Source organism: Sorex fumeus, unplaced genomic scaffold, assembly GCF_029834395.1.
Source record: "Sorex fumeus unplaced genomic scaffold, SorFum_2.1 ptg000061l, whole genome shotgun sequence".
NCBI lineage: Eukaryota > Metazoa > Chordata > Mammalia > Eulipotyphla > Soricidae > Sorex > Sorex fumeus.
Genome location: NW_026606118.1, coordinates 52,948,964 through 52,967,712, shown reverse-complemented (window position 1 = coordinate 52,967,712; position 18,749 = coordinate 52,948,964). Strand labels below are relative to the sequence as shown.

General features: G+C 36.9%; 1 protein-coding gene across 1 annotated transcript in view; it reads left to right on the top strand.

Moving 5' to 3' along the window:
- Positions 1–18,749, top strand: part of CD2AP (CD2 associated protein) — a 142,987-nt gene that overhangs the window by 85,526 nt on the left and 38,712 nt on the right. Inside the window, exons 6-11 of the mRNA XM_056126263.1 lie at positions 7,619–7,800; positions 10,326–10,404; positions 11,517–11,611; positions 13,131–13,235; positions 15,495–15,531; positions 15,873–15,935. Of these exons, the coding sequence (XP_055982238.1) occupies positions 7,619–7,800; positions 10,326–10,404; positions 11,517–11,611; positions 13,131–13,235; positions 15,495–15,531; positions 15,873–15,935 (561 nt within the window). The remainder of the gene's footprint in view (positions 1–7,618; positions 7,801–10,325; positions 10,405–11,516; positions 11,612–13,130; positions 13,236–15,494; positions 15,532–15,872; positions 15,936–18,749) is intronic.

Genomic DNA, 18,749 nt, shown 5'->3' with positions numbered 1-18,749 from the left:
TGACTATGTATACTCATTACAACCAGTTAATAAAAAGTGATATATTGATGTTCAGTTAATAGTTTTTTGTGGTGACAGAGAAATTTTAAAGTACTGCCTCCAATTTAAGTTCTTATAACACTTGATGGAGGTTAGTGTCTTTCCTATTTTTAAGATAAAGAATTGTAATGGATGATTTAACCATTAAGTGGTGAAATCACAATTGAAATTCAGTTCTGATCTTTTAATTTTACTATGCTGTTTAAAATACACAGGTGTCACTATTAGGTAATTTTCAATGTTTCAGCTAGTTTTGCTGAAATATTGAAATATAGTATATTTCATTATACTATCGGTCTCTCTTCCCATCTGCTCTAAGCCCTTGAGTGTTATAAGCATGAGATGTGTGCACGTTACACTTCCATGGGATCTGAACTTTGAAAGTTAAAAGAGAAGTGAAGCAAACACCACTCAGCAAATAAATGGAATCTGAAAGGAACAAAAAGACACTCTTGAATATGCTGCTTAGTTAATTCAGCATTGATATATTTACTCATTTTGTAATACTGAACACTTATTTTTGAACGTAGTTTGCAAAGTGTTGGGTGCAGTGATAAGCAGTAAGACTTAATTACAGTTTGGCAGGAGAAATATTTGTGAAAGGAAAGTTTGGGGTGTTAGAGATGTATGTAAGAGATTTCCTTGGCAGGATATATGAAAGACTGCACCTCAGAGTAAGTTACAGAATGAGGTCTCAGGTCGGATAGGGCATCGCTAGACAAATTTGTAGCACAGGATGGAAAAAGAACATGGCTATTTTATTTTATTTTTGTTTGGGAATTGAGGTCACATCTACCAGTGCTCAGAACATAGTCCTGTCACACAATGCTCAGGGGTCACTCTTGTAGGTAGGAGTTCAGGGGACTGTGTTTGTTGTTGGGGATTGAGTAGGGGTCTGGTCCATTTAAGGTAAGCGTCTTAATCCCTGTACCCTTTAACCCTTTAACGCTCCCCTTCCCTTCACCTTAAATCTCTGGCCCTGAGCATAGCTGGTTTTAGATCCTGAGAGAGCTTCAGGGGCTTCACAGAATGTCTAGCTGGGTGTGGTGCGTTGAGAAATTATTGGACCAGATTTGATGGTTTACTTAGCCCGGCATAGCGCCGAGCACAGGCACAGCTGGTAGTGTCCAGGCACCCCGTCCACAAGGACAGCAGCAACAAACAGAATCTTCACATAATTGCCAGGTAAAACACAGGGAAGCCTTTGAAGGGAATTGAAATGATCAGATTATGTTTAGATAATTAGTTTGGGTGTAGTGTGGATTTGAGAAGAGTGGGGGTCATTAGTAAGACTAGTTGAGAAGGTTTTTATGATTCAGCTGAAAAGAATATTAGCCTTAGCTCGAGGAATGTTCATGGGCTTGGAGAACCCTGGGTGAGAATAGGAGCTAAATCCGTGGGGGAAAGAACTGAGATAACAGGATTAGCAAGGGAAAAAACAGTGTTGGTTGATAACCAGAACTGAAATTTGAAAGTAGTTCAGGTAATAGAAGAAACCTTGGGTTTAGAGCTGGAGAGATTTTTCAGAGTAAGAAACAGAAAAGTGCCTGAGAATCCTGTGTCCAGCATCTCCAAATAAAGGTCATGAAAGAGTAATGGTAAGACCAGTAACACACAGAAAGCCAGGAAGGAGGAAGGTGCTTAAAACAAAGAGATTTTTTTCAGGGAGGGCATTGATAGTATGACGCAAAGCAAGACGATTAGTTAAATGAAATGTAATCCTGAATTTAGGTATAGGAATTTCATTAAATACGGGGACAGCAGCAGTAGAAAGAGGTAATGGGGCAGAGAGTGAATTGAAGAGACGTAAACGTAGAGTAAGAATAAAGCGATTGCAGCAATCGAGGACAATATACTCCAGGACTTCTATGCTTTTTCAGAAAAAGTTTTTTAAGAAGGAAAAGTCTTAATACTTTAGCGATGGCAACACATTGGAGCGGGAGATGTTGAAGATGTCAGTTTGGAAGAATGGAGTTTATCAGATAAGAATTTACTTGGGAGAAGGAGAGAACGAAATTCATATTATGTAGGTATCTTGATTAGTTTTGGTGGATTTGAGATGTATTAGTGCAGAATGCTGAGAAAGATAATTTTTTTTTTTAAAGAAAAGAAGGTATACTCTAGATCAAAATACTGAGTAGTCTCTGAAGTCTTCAATGGGCATTGTTAAGCATCTTGAGCTGTTTACTCCTGTAGATTTTCTCCTTTAGATTTTGTATGGCTGTTGTAGGCACAGCATAGAATATTTGAGATGCCTCGAACTATTGTTCTTCAGGATTGATATCTTTTTGAAAGATTTCTTGAGAGTTTATTCCCTCGAAAGTCAACTGGTGTTTTTTTCATTGGCTTTTCAGACTGAAGAGTGCTCATTGATAGCATAACTCAGTGTTCTTGGGGAATAGTGATTGATACTGGGTGTGCTGAATATGGTGAATAAGATTGTGTGGTCCTTCACCTCCCCAGGATTTAAGATAGTGCGTTTACTTTTGGGCTGTAAGCTAACATTAGCATTCACCTATATTCTTGGTGAGCTTCTATTCCAGGAATATTGCTCCGGGGCTCTGAAAGCTTTACTAGTAATGTGTTTTGAATTACTGTAAATTACTGCAATTGCCAAGTGGTCTTTCTAGAGTCTTTCTTGGAACTAAGAAATACAGATTTTTAAAATCCATTTTATGCCTTCATTCAAGTGTGAGCACACACATTTTCTTAGGAGGTTTGGGATTAAAATTCTTTGGATAATAATGGATCCTCTTTAAGAGTTAAGAAGGAAGGGGGAGAAAGTTATATCAGTGTCGTTAGTGGATTTTAATTCCTATTGGTTTACATGTTTTTTCCTTAATGTAAGATACTCTGCATTAGTTCCCTATCCAAAGAAAGTGAATTCTGGCTACTTTCATAAATGCCCTGTATTTCTACAAGATTTTTACATTTTTCTTTCTTTAGCATATATAAGCATTCCTGTTTGCTTTTTTAGCAGGTTATATTTGGGGATTTTTGTAGGTTTTAATGCACTTATATAGGGTGATACATGCCAGTAAGCATTTGGTCTAGAGGATATGTATTTTTTTAAATTGTATTCTTGTTTGTTTTATTATTATTATTTTTTTCCTTTTTGGGTCACACCCAGTGATGCACAGGAGTTACTCCTGGCTCAAGCACTCAGGAATTACACCTGGTGGTGCTCGGGGCGGGGCGGGGGGGGGGGCACATATGGGTTGCTGGGAATCGAACCCTGGTTGGTCGCATGCAAGGTAAATGCCTTACCCGCTGTGCTATCCCTCCAGCTCATGTTTGTTTTATTCTGACCCCATCCAGTCTTGCTCACTCTTCTAGTGGTGCTTGGGGAACCATTCAGTGCCTGGATGAAATCTGTGCTTGCCTGTCTGGTTTGCCCACTAGTCCTTTGAGCTGTGTCCCTGACCTGCTATAGAATTTTAATGAGAGAGGGGGGGGAAGGGAAGTTTAAGGCTTAATAAAAAAACTTGTATATTGTATACCCGACAGTTCCATACATAAAGCGTAGAGAATTTTTTTTCTGCAAGCTTAGCAATTTCTGAACAAGCATACGGGGATACAGATATTATAAGTACTGCAACAGTAAGATAACTGTTGATCTCATTATGACAAATATAGGTAAGATTATTGTTTGGCTTCATTATTATGAGACCTTTTTACAACTTTCCTTCTTTGCTTCCTCCTTCCTTCTAGAAGCTGACTTTCCCCTCCCCCCTTTTTTCTTTTTATGCGATCTAGCTCTTATTTCTTGATTTGTACTAACATCTTAGGTTTTTTTTTTTTTTTAGTTTTATTATGGTTTAGGTAATTTGCTTACAATACAGTTTTTGGACTTGCAAAAACCTGTACCATCACCAAAAGTGTCCCCAAGACTTGTAGTGTTTGGCAGAATACCAATCTGAATTTCTAAGCGAAACTTACTTGGAGTCACTTCTTCCCTCCCTTGAAGCCCCCCCCCATCCCCCCTCCCCCCAACCTCTCAGCCCTTCCATCCGGTAATCTCAGTTCTGCATAAACCAGAAGCTTGCTAATATTTATTTGATGTTGTCTAAGTCTTTGCTTTGTTTCTCTTAAATTTCTTAAAAAAATTAAAGATACTGAGTCAGGTACTTTGTTAACCCCTTTACAGGAGTCCTTTTAGCATTTCTGTGGAATTCCCACAGTTAATCTGGGCCGCCATAGTCAGACAGACTCAAAGTGGGCCAAAGCTTTTTTTTTTTTTCTTGTCAATTATATCCTGTTGTATAGGTGAGAAAACAGTGCATATTGTGGAGAAAATGAGATGCACCTTAAGATTTTCTTCTACGTTCACGTGATCTTCTAGTATATTATGCTGTGTGTAGCTAATATAGATGGCCCCAAGTCATTTATTTCAATGGTTTATCTTTTGATGACTTACAGAATTTACAGTCGCTAAATCTACAAAAAATAAAAGATTTCATGGTTATAAATCATAATACTCAAACTGAAAGTTGCACTTCAGAGTTTGCAGAAGTTGCCTTCATCAATCTTTAATTTCTTAATACCACAGATTGTTTCATTTTAAACGAACCCTAAGGTTAAGTATTTCATGCAAATCTGTGCCTGAATATTTTGTCTGAGAAGCTGATTACTAAAGCTTTGTTTTCAAATATCTAGACTGTAATGAGGCAATGCAGAGTTGGCAAGATAGTTTGGAATTACAAGCAGGGTGATTACGGGATGTGTGTTTTCAGACATTGTCTTGAATTTTTGCCATGGGATGATTTCTGAATTATAGAGTAGGAAGAGGACACCTTAGTAGAGATTATCTATTTTGTTGACTTGAAAATTGAGAAATCTGAGTTAAGGAAAGTGAAAGCAGTTACAGACTGAAGCTGTATGCCTAAAGAAAGAGCTATGTACCTAAGAGCTCCAGAAATGTGATTAGGGGTTACCATGAGTGTTTGGCTGAATACCAATTTGAATTTGTTAAGTGAAACCCTGTGAAGGTTAGACATGAACAGTTTGTAACACAGCACTCACTGGAGATTCGCATGACTACTTCCCAGTGCTTACACAGGTTAACAGTCACTTGAGTTCTCTGTCCAGATCTAAGAGTTCATCGACTACCTGGACAAGTGAATAGAATGGTGAAGTGGGGCTAAATTAACCTGAGAAGGAGGCTATTTGGAGAAGCATTGCACTAGTAGGCATATTGCTTATTGTTTCGGGGGGGGGGATGGGGGAAATCTCGAGCAGAATTTCTCAACCTTGTCACTAATGTCATTTAGCATGAACAATTCTTTGAGGGGACATATAGAATATTTAGAAACATTTAGAAATATCTGTGGGACCAGAGAAATAGTGCATCAGGTAAGATGCTTGCCCTGCATGGCTGACCCAGGTTTGTCACCAATATGGTCCCCTGAGCACAGCCAGAAAGCTGAGCACAGCAGGGTGAGGCCGCTGATTTCTACCGACTAAAATTCACTCCCATTTTTAAGTTGTGGCACCACAAAGAATCTTATACATAGCTGTATATCCCTTGCTCCACAAAATCACTCTAGGTTGAGAGTCACTAATTTTAATGGAGTGCAACACAATCTAAGTATCAAACTGCATCAAGTAAAAAGAATTACTATATTAACTAGTGAAATGGATCCATCACAATCCAAAGCAAAATGTAGTTAATAAAAGGAAACTCAAGACTGTTGTAATTATTAGCCAGGGTTATTAAAATAGTTGTAGTAAATATGCTTTGCTTGCTCAAGAATGTAATAAAAATCACCATGAGGGAGTAGGAAGTATCAAAGAAGAATCAGAGGCCAGGGAGGTAGCTCTAAGGGTTGGAGCACATGCTTAGAGCTCTCATAGCCCGGGGTTTGACCCCCAGCACCACAGGCCTTCTGAGCATCGCTGGCTGTAGCTCTCCTGCTGTCCAGCGCAGTGCGGGAGGGAGTGCCCACCCCTGTCCCCCTGTAAGAGCCAGGTAGAATTGCTGGAGATAAAAAACATTTTACCTGAAGAGATTTCACATGAAGTTTTAACAGACAACAAAGAAAAATCATTGAACTTGAAAACGTGACAGTAAGATTCATCCAGAATAAATCACAAAGAATTTTAATGAAGGCAAAAAACTAAAGTAAATTTGGAACATATTAAATGCTCTAATATGTGAGCTTAACGATTCCTACATTCTGCTTTAAAAGATAGGAGCAGTCATGCAAAACTCTAGTAGGCTTGAAGTATATTTATTTAAACTCTAAAAATGTCAGATCTGTAGTAATGGAATAAAACTCTTAAGAGTTTTTGAGAGTTGGTGATAGGAATGGTTTAACAAGGCGATATGCCCTATGGGGTCACAAAAGTACTCTGTCTTGATTGATGTGGTTACATGGTACATGTATTTGTCAAAAATTATTCGAATGTCCCATTTGGAATGGTTCTGTTTTATTAGTAAGGAAACATTCTTTCAAAGTGTACTTTAAAATTTAGGACTGGGGAGATAGTTCAGGTGCTAGCCTAGCATTTGTGGTTCCTTGAATTTTATCTCCAGCGTGGTATCTTCCTGTACTCCCCCAACTCCCAACTGCTTGGTGTGGCTTTGTGACCCCCCCCACTCCCCCCCACCCCCGCATCGAATTTCTAGACTGGACAGTACCATAAGTAACCTTGCTCTCCACTAGATGTTGGGTGGAGATATTAAAATAGATATTGTAAATATAATATTTTATATAAAATACTCGGGTTGGCCATGTTGGCTGCGTGCAAGGCAAACGCCCTACCTCTGTGCTATCACTCCAGCCTTTTACTTTTATTGACTGACTTACTATAAAATACAGTATAAAAGTATGAAAAATGTGGTTTCGACTAATATTAAAAGTGATGAACACTGTACTTAGCATACTTCCTAAACTCACAAAGTATTTAACCATCTCTAAAATACTCTTGGACCGGAGAGTTACAGCACCACTTCGTGAGAGCATGCTTTGTTGTGGGGAGCATGGGTTTAGTCCTGGAACCATCTGGTTCCCTGAGTGCTTGCTGAGCCAGCCATAGCCCTGAGCACTGCTTAGTGCGGCCCCCAAACCCAAAGTGAAAGAAACTCCCACCTTAGATGTATTTGTTATCTACTCCTTTTTAAGCCTGAGACTAAAATGTTTTAAGACTGGTTTCAGGCTAAGGATTATTATTATTATTTTTTTTTTTTTCTTTTTGGGTCACACCTGGCGATGCTCAGGGGTTGTTCCTGGCGCATGCACTCAGGAATTACTCCTGGCCATGCTCAGGAGACCATACGGGATGCTGGGAATCAAACCCGGGTCAGCTTTGTGCAAGGCAAACGCCCTATCCGCTGTGCTATCTCTCCAGCCCCCAGGCTAAGAATTTTTGAAATTAGTATTTCACTTATTAAGCCTACTTAAAATTTTATTGTTTTGAATGTTGGGAAAGTAGAAAGAATACCTTACTTATTTGGATATTTTATACTTGGGTTATTCAGCCTTTTTCTGTAGTTTTTTATTAGGGTATGTGGAATGTAAACATTGTGGAAGGGGAATGTCAAGATTTTCATAATTTTAATTACAAGTTTTTCTTTCAGAAACTGTTTTGACTGGGCCTACCTCACCCTCTCTGGGGAATGGAAGTGAAACTACACCTGGATCGGCTGCACAGCCAAAGAAAATTCGAGGAATTGGATTTGGTGATATTTTCAAAGAAGGCTCTGTGAAACTTAGGACACGAACATCCAGTAGTGAAATTGAAGAGAAAAAAGCAGACAAGGTAGTAATAATAAATTTGCTTAGAATAAATTGATATAACTGGTTTTTAAGCATTTTAAAAATGTAAAAGTAGTTTATAACTTAGTAATTTTTTATTAATGAGAAGACTCAAAATGTTTTTAAATTTACAGTGATAAATGTGTTTGACTTCACAGTTCTTAACAGTTTTTAAAATAAATTTAATACGAGCTTGGTAGATACATTTAAAAAAGTTTTAGTTGCCACAGGGTAAAATTAGAAAAGACAAAGTTTTCTTACCTTTTAAAAGATAAATTTTTATATTTTTGTTTCTTAATCTTAAAAATTTCCAGTGAAATACTTTATTCTGGATTTTCAGCTGTGCTGAAATTTACTAATAATTACTAATTGGTAAGACTAATTTTTTGGAGTATTTGTTACATTTAGCATTTTATTAGTATTTTTAAAACAAACGAAATGTTCTGTAGATTATAAGGTTAATAAGAGATTAGAATAAATCCATAAATTTTTTTCTTGAGGCGAAATAATTGGTGGGCCAGAGAGAAAGTAGTTAAGGCTCTTGGCCTTGCGTGCAGCTGACTCCAGTTGATCCGTATACCACTTATGGTCCCATGGGCCCCGCCAGGAATCATCTTTGAGCACAGAGCCAGGAGTAACCCCTGAGCACCCACCACCAGATGTGGCCCAGAACAAAAACAAAAACTTGTTCATACTGTTAGCACCGTGAAGTCAGATTGACTTCTTTACTTCTGATGAGATCTTTCTACTTATTTCTAGGCACTGTTTCCCTTTTGTTGTCCTTTGTATCTAATTATTTTAAATTTTCAGCATTCAGGCTATCCCAGTATTTACTTTTTTTTATTAGCCTTACAAAAAAGCCAGGACTCAAAAAATTAGATAAAAACTCATAATTATTCTTCTCCATGGAAATCTTTAGTAGGATCTGAAGAGAAACCAGAGCATCCAGTATTTGTTTTTATAGCTTGTTTCATTTTGTTTTTTTTCGGTTAGTGAAATATATTCTGAAGTTTTTTTCAAGTAATCTCAATATTTTTCTTAAGTTACTTGCCATATTTTGGAATTTTGGGGGTCACATCTGGCAATGCTCAGGGTTTATTCTTGACTCTGTGTTCAGGAATTACTCTTGGTGGTGTCCTGGGGACTCTCTGGGATGCTGGAGAATGAACCTGGTCCAGGTGCAAGACAAGTGTCCTACCTGCTCTACTGCCTTTCCTGCCCACTAGTTTGATATTTTCTAATGTAATAGTGATTTTTATTAAGAAAAGAGAGCTTTTGTCTGCCCTGTTCTCTTGACTATGAGACAGCCAATCACTGAGGTTATGGGATGTAATTGACTATTAATTTTGAAGATAAAGATGGAAATACTCATGACTTTTGGAATCATGCTATATAACCATATAATAAAGAATGTTAGGAAAGTAAGATCAACATCACAACTTTACTGTGATAATTTGTGGCCCTTTCAAAATCTAAAGCTTATGATTATGCTGAGAAAAATTTAATAGTTGTGCTAATAGTTTTTCAGTTTACATTTTTAGTGTCCATTTTTAACTAGTATATTTTTAACTAGTTAAGAGAAGTCTCAGCTTTAAACTTGCTTTTAAAGATGTTTTGAAGTAGAAAAAGGTTATTTTAAAAACAAAAAATATTTCAGTTACTGATTTATTTGGTAAACTAGGGAATATGCTTGTTATGTTTGTTAGGAGACATCAAATTGGGAGTTGTGATTAGTGAAATCACTAAAGTGAGTATCTTAAAATCGACAATTATAAGTAGATGTTCTAATAACAGTTATGAATGTTCTTATTTTTAATTACTGAACTCTAAGATCAGCTGTATTATTTCTGGGGGAAAACTCATATAAAATGCTAGTATAAATAGAGTCAATTACAATGGCAAGGCGTGTCTTTAGTTCTGAGGAATAGCCTGGATGTTTTTGTTTCGAGAGCAGCATTGACTTTTATAAAAGACTTTTCTTTCCTGTTTCATTTAAAGATGGTAGAACTTTTTTATGAGTCATTTTTGTAAGAAATTTTTTTATAAGACTAGAGTCATTTGTAGATTCAGATTTGAACTCCACAAATGGACAGTTTCCCCTACTTCTTCTTAATATACAAAAGAAGTGAATAGTAGTGCATACTTTATGCAGATTGCATTGAGAATTATGTATTATTAGTTTATGTAAAACTTAGCCCAGGAATTCATACGTGGTGAAATTTAAGGTGCTTCTTTGCATCTTAGATCCCAAAGTTAACTCACATTGCTATTTATGGAGTGCCAAAATAGGATTTTTATGCTCAATATAGGAAGTTTTAGAAACTGGAATTTCTGTGTTAATCATTTCAGTACTTAATGAGCTCTTTATCATTTTTCAAAAATGGATTTCCAGTCTGATTACTCACCTGACTCTTAACTACTTTCCCCTAAGTTCCATTCAGGAAGACTGAATCACTATAAGTGGAAACTTTGATAATAGTGACTTTTATTCTAGTTTAAAATGTTTGATGCTGTTTTTTTCTGTTCTAGCCTTTAATCATGTCGTCTCTAAGTCCTAAAACTCAAAATGTGGAGATTGCTAAAACAGACACTGAAAGTAAAATTAAAGGTAGGTTCTTAAAAAGATGAATGAGGTCCTGTGGTTTAACAATGTTGTTGATGATTTCCCCAGTAGTAATTCCAGCTCAGCACCTCTCACCATTGTTCCTCCCTGGATCCTCCGAAGCTCTTCCCTTTCAACCCCCCTCCTTCCAAACTCAGTTGTGTGGATTGGTTCTCTTCTTGTCAGAGTTGCCTTTGCTTTGACTCTTTGTTGCTGCTTTGCTTGTGTGTCTGTAAGTCCCACATATGAGTGAACTCACTCTATTCCTTTCCTCCTAACTGACTTCATTCACCACGATATCCTCTAGTTCCTCCTTGTTGTGGCAGAATTGCATGATTTGAGTAAAGGTAGGTCGTTGAACAGAATTTTCATACTGGGAATGAAGAGTGCTGAACTATATTGTCACTGAAGTTGTTACTGTACATAGAATATTAAATCCTTCTTGATGTATCATCACTAATGTTAAAGCTGTATGAAACTTAGTAGGCATTTAATAGCAGGTATTTGGGGGCTGGAGCGATAGTACAGTAAGGCATTTGCCTCCCATGTGTCTGACCCAGTTTCATCCCCGGAGTCTCATAATGGTCCCCTCAACACTGCCAACAGTAATTCCTGAGTGCAAAGAGAGGAGTAACTTCCTGAACATTGCCAGGTAGGCCCCCAAGTAAACCAACAAAAATAATAGCAACTATTTGAATGCTAATTCAATATATAATACTAGGTCAGAATTTAATTTTTAAGATTTAAAGATGAACTATGGGAGTGATAGTACAGCAGATAGGGCATTTCCCTTGCTTGTGGCCCACCCGGGTTTTTTATGGTACCCTGGGCACTACCAGGAGTAATCCCTGAGCATTGCTGGGTGTTCCAAATACCAAAACCAAAGTAAGATTAATTACACACTTGATATTTCTCCTGTACCAGGATAGAATAGGCAACCTCAGTAGTATCTCAAGTGCAATTACTTTAGCAGACTTGGTTCCTTCACATCAGTTAATGATCGAATTTACAGCTTACTTTTAATAGCATCTAGTATATGTTTATTTACATAAAATAGACTTACGTAAATGCGTTGAATCAGTTTATGTAAGCTACATATTTACGTTTTTTAATTTTAGCTAAGGAATATTGTAGAACGTTATTTGCTTATGAAGGTACGAATGAAGATGAACTTACTTTTAAAGAGGGAGAGATAATCCATTTGATAAGTAAGGTAAGATATTTCTCACTTTTCCAGTGAATTACTTAATTTATTCCTAAAAATAGTTCGTAAAATTCTTAAATTTGCCTTGGATTATAAATTGTTGAAGAAAGAACGGGGGCTTTTTTTGTTTCTGTAGCCTGAGAATCTGAACCATACATAGTACTCAAAACGCTTATTTTAATTATTAAATTTAATTTTAGGCACTGTGGTGGTTTGCAGTACTTTTACTGATAGGGTTTCATGCATGACACATTCTAGCACCACATCCTTCGCCAGATTGACCACTTTCCTCCACTGTTTCCCAGGTTCCTTTCTCAATCTTTTCGACCCTCTCCCTCACCCTTTTCTCACGGTCTTTGTTTTTAACCATCATTTTATCTTTCCTTGAATAACTCCTGCCCCCTGCTTTTCTCTGTTTTCATTTGTTGCATTTCATGTTTTCTCATCTACCATTTATCTTATTTTTAAAACGATATATCTTATTTATATACAAACCTGGACTGAGGCATTCTATGTTTTCTTATGTACTATATATATGTATATATATAAATATATTTATACACCTATAAGAAAAGAGAAAAATGGAAAACTTAAATTTCCACCAGTTATATAAGTAGTAATGAAATTTCATACTGTGGAAAGCGAAGCAGCAACTTCAGACAATTAGCTATCTTTCTTTTTTTTGCAGTGCATCTACCTCAAAATCCTAGTAGCTTTGGGCATGGGTCAAATGCTGCAATGTTAGTAATAAAGGAAAATCATAAATTTTGTTTGTTTTTAGATAATTTGGTGTCTGTAACAATTCATATTCATATGGCTTGATAACACCTAAATTCTCAGGGAGTCATGGTATTTGGAGGAGATTGTAGATGTCTTGTTAATTTCTAAAGCAAATGAATGATTGATTTTTTTGTGTGTGTAACAAAGCGTTGAGAAAAAATGTTAGATAAGACAGTCATGGTATTTGGAGGAGATTGTAGAATGTCTTGTTAATTTCTAAAGCAAATGAATGATTAATTTTTCACATAACAGTGTTGAGAAAAATGTTAGATAAGATAGTTTGAAAATTCATATTCTCTGTTTTCTCTTTTCCCACTTGTTTTCTTCCTCTTGAAATGTGTTATCTTGTAGATTAATTTAAAATTTTTCTGACTTAAAAATTAGAGCTATTTCTGTTAATACTGCAAGTAATAGCGTGTGGGAAATATTATCTTTTAGGAGGACTTCATGATCTGTCTAGTTAGGTCTTTTTCTTTTCCTTTCTAAAATCAAGGGGACTCAAGGATGGAGCGGGTAGGTGGTTTGCTTTGCACATGGCTGGCCCATGTTTGATCCCAGCATCCCACATGGTCCACTGAGCACTGCCAGAAGTAATTCCTGAGTGCAGAGCCAAGAGAACCCTGAGTAACATTACACCAGGTGTGACTCAAAAAAAACAAAAAAAATTAAAATAAGAGAAGTCAGTATTTTTCAGTCTTAGAATCCTTCCTTTTTAAAGCTAATTCATATTATTTATTCTGTATTTTAGGAGACTGGAGAAGCTGGCTGGTGGAAGGGTGAGCTTAATGGTAAAGAAGGAGTATTTCCAGACAATTTTGCTGTTCAGATAAATGAATTGGATAAGGACTTTCCAGTAAGCTTTTATTTTTTTAGAGAATGTGTGTGTGTGTGTGTGTGTGTGTGTGTGTGTGTGTGTGTGTGTGTACACACACATTTCTCCACTTCCCTTTCTTTTTAATGATGCTGTTACAATGACTGAAAGTTGCACGCATGCATGGCTATTCTGCTCTTACATTTTTGGCTGTTGTGCGCAATGGGGACTGCACGTTGTGTTGCACTGCTCACACAGTCAGTTGCACTGCATACCAGGGTTTGAACTCCACTCAGTGCTTGCACTCTTAGTTGAGGCACATAAGTTATCAGCATCCCCGCAGAACTCACATGTATGCTCACTAGAGGTCACACTTCCTGGCCTTGGTGCATGCACCTCTTTTTCAGTTGTGGGGGATTGGAACTCATGACTATATGCTGTTAACAGAAGTACACTCAGCCCTGAGTAGTGTTTTGTTTCTTTATTTTTTTTTTGGTTTGTTTTTGTTTGGGGCCACATGGTCGCTTAGTGGCTATTCCTGACGCTGTGCAGAGTGACCCTGATGGTGCTGGGTGGTCGTGCACGTCCTAGGCAAGTGTCTTACTCTCTATGCTGTCTTTGGCTCTTTTACTGGCATTTTTATGGTCTGATCTCAGATTTATAAATTCACGTAAAAGTTATTTTTTAATTAGGGTGAAGTGAAGCAATAGTTCAGTTCTGTGCTCTTTTTTAAAATTCCTGGTTTTATTTCTCTGGTGACTTTATTGAAAACATTAGACCTCATCACCTTATTATAATTAGAGAAATATAAGCTAGCCATGCTACTTATGAGAATCAGCACTTTCTTGCTAGAAATATTTTTATCACATTAAAAATCTTAAGGTACATTTGAGTTTCCTATTTTTCTCCCAGAACATTTTTGGAATGATAAGAACAAGCCTTTGCCTTCTTACAGGATTTGTTATCTCTCCAGATGTTACATTTAATAAGGCTAAGCTGAGTCATACTTTGTTATTTTGTATTTTTTTTCAATTTGATTCCAATTTTTCTTATGGAGCAATGGATTTGAGTTTTTAAGGTAGAGGAAAGAGACGTAAACACATAGAGAACATATACACATTACAAAACTGCTTTATGTGATTACGTTAATTCATAAATTAACTTAAATCACTCACCTTTGCAAGTCTTCTGTTTAGATTTATAAGTTTCCAAGCTGCTATATAGAAAGGTTTACGCTGGCTAAGACTCTTCTTGATTTCATTCAGTAGTGACTCAGCCTATAGTCTGCTTTGTTTTTGTCTCTTTTTTGGTTTCTTTTTGTGGGGGGCCACACCCAGTTGACTCCTGGCTCTGTGCTCAGGGATCAATTCCTGCTGGGGCCAGGGGACCAAATGGAGTTTCAGGAATTGAGCTTGTCGGCAGCATGCAAAACAGGTTCCCTGCCTGCTGTACTCCTTCTTCAGCCTTATTTTTATTTTTTAATGTGAACACATTGGGGGGTGGGAGGGAAGAGGGCTTTCATTAGTATTTGTACAGTATTGATAATCAGTTGTTTTTCCTTTGGAGAACTCAAGCTCCCCTATTTAGAAATGTCTCAAGATATTTAAGGTATTCAGTTGTTCTGAATATCAGTGAATGCTTAATTAAGCCTTAGGGAATTTATGTAATTTTACAAGACCAGACAGTTGCTTTTAGTCCCTTGGATAGTTCTGACGACTCCAGAGGGAACAGCTAAGTAAATTTAGTTATATGTATTTTAAACAGAGGTTCTCTTTGCCACCCCTCATTGACTCAAATACAACTGTAAAATGGGGGTAGAATAGAATCTCTTTTCCCCACCCCACCAGTTTTTGGGCCACTTCGAATTTTTGGACCACTCAAAGCTTATTTCTGGCTCTGTCCTCTAGGATCGCTACTGGCAGTGCTCAAGAGACTGTATTTGGTGTCAGGGATTGAACCTGGGTTATCTGTGTGCAGGGGCACTGTCTTTCCAGCATTGGATAGCAATCTTATGTTAGGACAAGCAGGGTAAAATACATTTGCTCATCATTAAAAGTTTTTCAGGTTTATTCTGCTGAATGAAAATTTAAAATGTTTCTGTGTGGATCAAGGAGGCATTTTCTCCAGTAGAATACTTTTTTTTTGTCAGCGGCGCTTTGTGAAGTTGTTACATCCTTAGATTTTGTAATTTTTGGCAGGAATTGGATGACAAGATGTAGTTTTAATAACTAATAATTATGAATGTTTAAAATTTTCAATTTTATTAACATGTCAGTAATTATTTTTATCATTAAATTCTAGAAACCAAAGAAACCACTGCCTCCTGCTAAAGGTCCAGGTATGTAAGAAACGCATGATTCACATTGCTATTTTTCAAAATCTTTGCATTCTGAAGTGGTGAAATTGGTCTAAAGTGGTGAAACTGGATTTTATAAATCCATAATTTTCGTGAGCAAAACCAAGTATGATATGCCACATGTGCACAGATTTTTAGAAATACGAAACTTGAGTGTTTTTAATATACTTTTTGTCTACCAATAATGTATTTTAAAAACAAGCCGTAAAATAGTTGACATGTTTTCATCTTGTAATTTTAACCAACTAATTTTTAATACTATGATTATCTCTGTGCTACAAAACTACTTCTAAAAAACATTATTATTTTTTTTAAACCCCAAGCTCCAAAACCTGACTTGATAGCTGCAGAAAAGAAAATGTTTTACTTAAAGCCTGAAGAAAAAGGTGAGCCTAATCCTTCTAGGTTCAGAAAAAATAATTTTGACTTTCATTGTATGCTATAAAGAAAAACATTACTTCCATACTGAGTCATTTGCACCAACTTTTAACAGGTTTCAGTGTTTGCTTTTTAGTGCTTGAAGTTTTCTGGGTGGGAATAATACTACGATCAAAATGAAATTAGAATTAAAACAATACATCACCTAAGTGCTGATGTATTTAATCAAAAGTATTATTTCAAATGTATAAGGAAACTTAAGCACAAGGTATACATTTGTTATTTTTATAGTTTAGTTCAAATAAAATTTGAAAATATTTTCTTCGTGCTATTTTGTTGGCCCCTGTGGCGCCTCATGTTTGATTTCTGACCATCTTCCTCCCTGACCTCTGCTAGTGGGGCCCTGGGACCTAAAGCAGTGATTACTAAGCATCGAACTGATAGGCCTACATCATTCTTCCAAGAAAATAATCAAGTCATTTTCTTCGCTGCCGGTTACTTGGTTCCAGAGTAGACTACAGTATGCCTTTGATTGCATGAGACTCCAAGTTCAATTGCTGGCCTGCCCTCCTCCATTTTCTTTTCTCCCTTCCTTCCTTCCTTCCTTCCTTCCTTCCTTCCTTCCTTCCTTCCTTCCTTCCTTCCTTCCTCCCTCCCTCCCTCCCTCCCTCCCTCCCTCCCTCCCTCCCTCCCTCCCTTTGCTAACAGTGAATTCCTATTTAAAATATGGACATGATTATGTGTTTATTTTCACTACAAGTATCGTCAATTAAAAATTGTTGAACACGGGATCAGAGATTATACAATGGTTAAGCTGCTTGCCTGGCAGGTGGTTGACCCTGGTTTGCTGCGTAAGGTCCCCCAAGCACCTCTAGTACTGACACTTGAGCATCTCTGGGTATGACCCCCCAAGCAGAAGAAGTTTTGTTGAAATCACTGGTTACATTAGTTTGGAGAAAATTCTTAAACATTGGTTGTCTTTAATGGCTTATGCTCCTACAAGAACGTGAATGTTTTAAGATTGTTGTGTTTCTACTACCAGCATTATTTCTACCGCCAGCCTTGTTTCTTGCCAAAAGAACATTGACTATATTCTTAACTAGTCTATCACTTCAGTCACAGTGTTGCCAGATTCATTTTTCAAATTCACTTTTTTAAAGTATAATTTTCATAGCAAAATTAAAAAATAAGTGTACTTGTGTATGCAAACTCTGTCAGCAACACCCTTCACCGAATTTGTACATTTATTACAATCAGTGTACCTAAAATAGTATAACTTCTATTGAATCATTATCAGCCAAAATTTATGGTTAATATTGTGATTCATTCTTGGTATTGAACATGTTACAAGTATGAACAAATGCTTAATTTGACACATGTAGAATTGTATCATACAGAGTTATCTCGTTGCCTTAAAAATTCTCTTTGTTTTTCCTTTTTATTTCTTCTCCCTTAGCCCCGATAACTTCTGATCGCTCTATTTTTTTATAGTGTTGCCTTTCTCAAAATGTTGTTCAGTTGCATGGTGTGTAGCATTTTTATAATGACTTCATTCATTTTGTGGTATTTATGTATGTAAGAGTCTTTTCATGTTTTTTGGCTTTATAAAGCTAAAAGGTAAAGGCCCTCCCGTTGATCATCGATTTGCTCGAGCGGGCCCAGTAACGTCTCCATTGGAGACTTTGTTGTTACTGTGTTTGGCATATAGAATACGTCACGTGGAGCTTGCCAGGCTCTGCCGTGCGGGCGAGATACTCTCGGTAGCTTGCCGGGCTCTCCGAGAGGGGCGGAGGAATTGAACTCCGGTCGGCCATGTTGGCTGTGTGCAAGGCAAACGCCCTACCGCTGTGCTATCGCTCCACCATAGCTAATTTTCTCTAGGCAGTACTAATATTAGTATTTCAATGTTTACATGTACTATTGTTTGTCTCTGTACTGAAGAACATCTTAGTTATGTTCAAGTTTTAGCAGTTAGGACTGTAGCTTCTATAGATACTTTTATACATATTTTCATATAGATATACATTTTTAATTTAGGTAACAACCAAGGAGTGTGATTATTATAGATCATGTGATGAGTATGTTTTGTTTTGTAAGATCATTAAACTCTCTTCCACAATTGTCTGTTCCATTTTGCATTCCCACTAATTATGAATGAGAACTCTTGTTCCACATTCTGGTCACCACTTGGTGGTATCAGCAACTGACCCCCAAATTATATTTTTGATAGCATTTTCTACACCTTTTTTGCCCTCTAAATTTAGCATCTACTCTTGCAGTAGAAAGGTTATGTGCACCTTTATCTTTCTGTTATGGTTTGTACTCACCATAGGTTTTATATTCCTTTTTTGTAATATTGAGAAATTTTGAATTTATTATACAAGAATGACATGTTGAGTAAAATTGTTTCCTGACTCAGATTAGTTCTTTTGTGTTGCTGTATTAGCTCCAGATCTTAAGTCAGTGTCTTTTGTTGTTGTGTGTGGGTTTGTTTGTTTTTTTAAAATTTTGTGGGGGGGGGGGTCACACCGGGCAGTGCACAAGGATTACTCCTGGTGGTGCTTGGGGGACCATATGGGATGCTGGCAAATGCCCTACCCGCTGTGCTATCGTTTCAGTCCCTGATCTTAAGTCAGTTTATTCCATTACTTGTTGTATCTGTCCCATAAAAAATATATGTATTTTGATAACAACTAAATATGGCAAGTGTATTGCCGTATTCATTGTCTACATTATGATTTATGAGGAGTTTAAAATTTAGTGATTTCCATTCCCTGATACCAGTCTGTTAATCTTATAAACAAAGTGGAAGGGTGTGATGT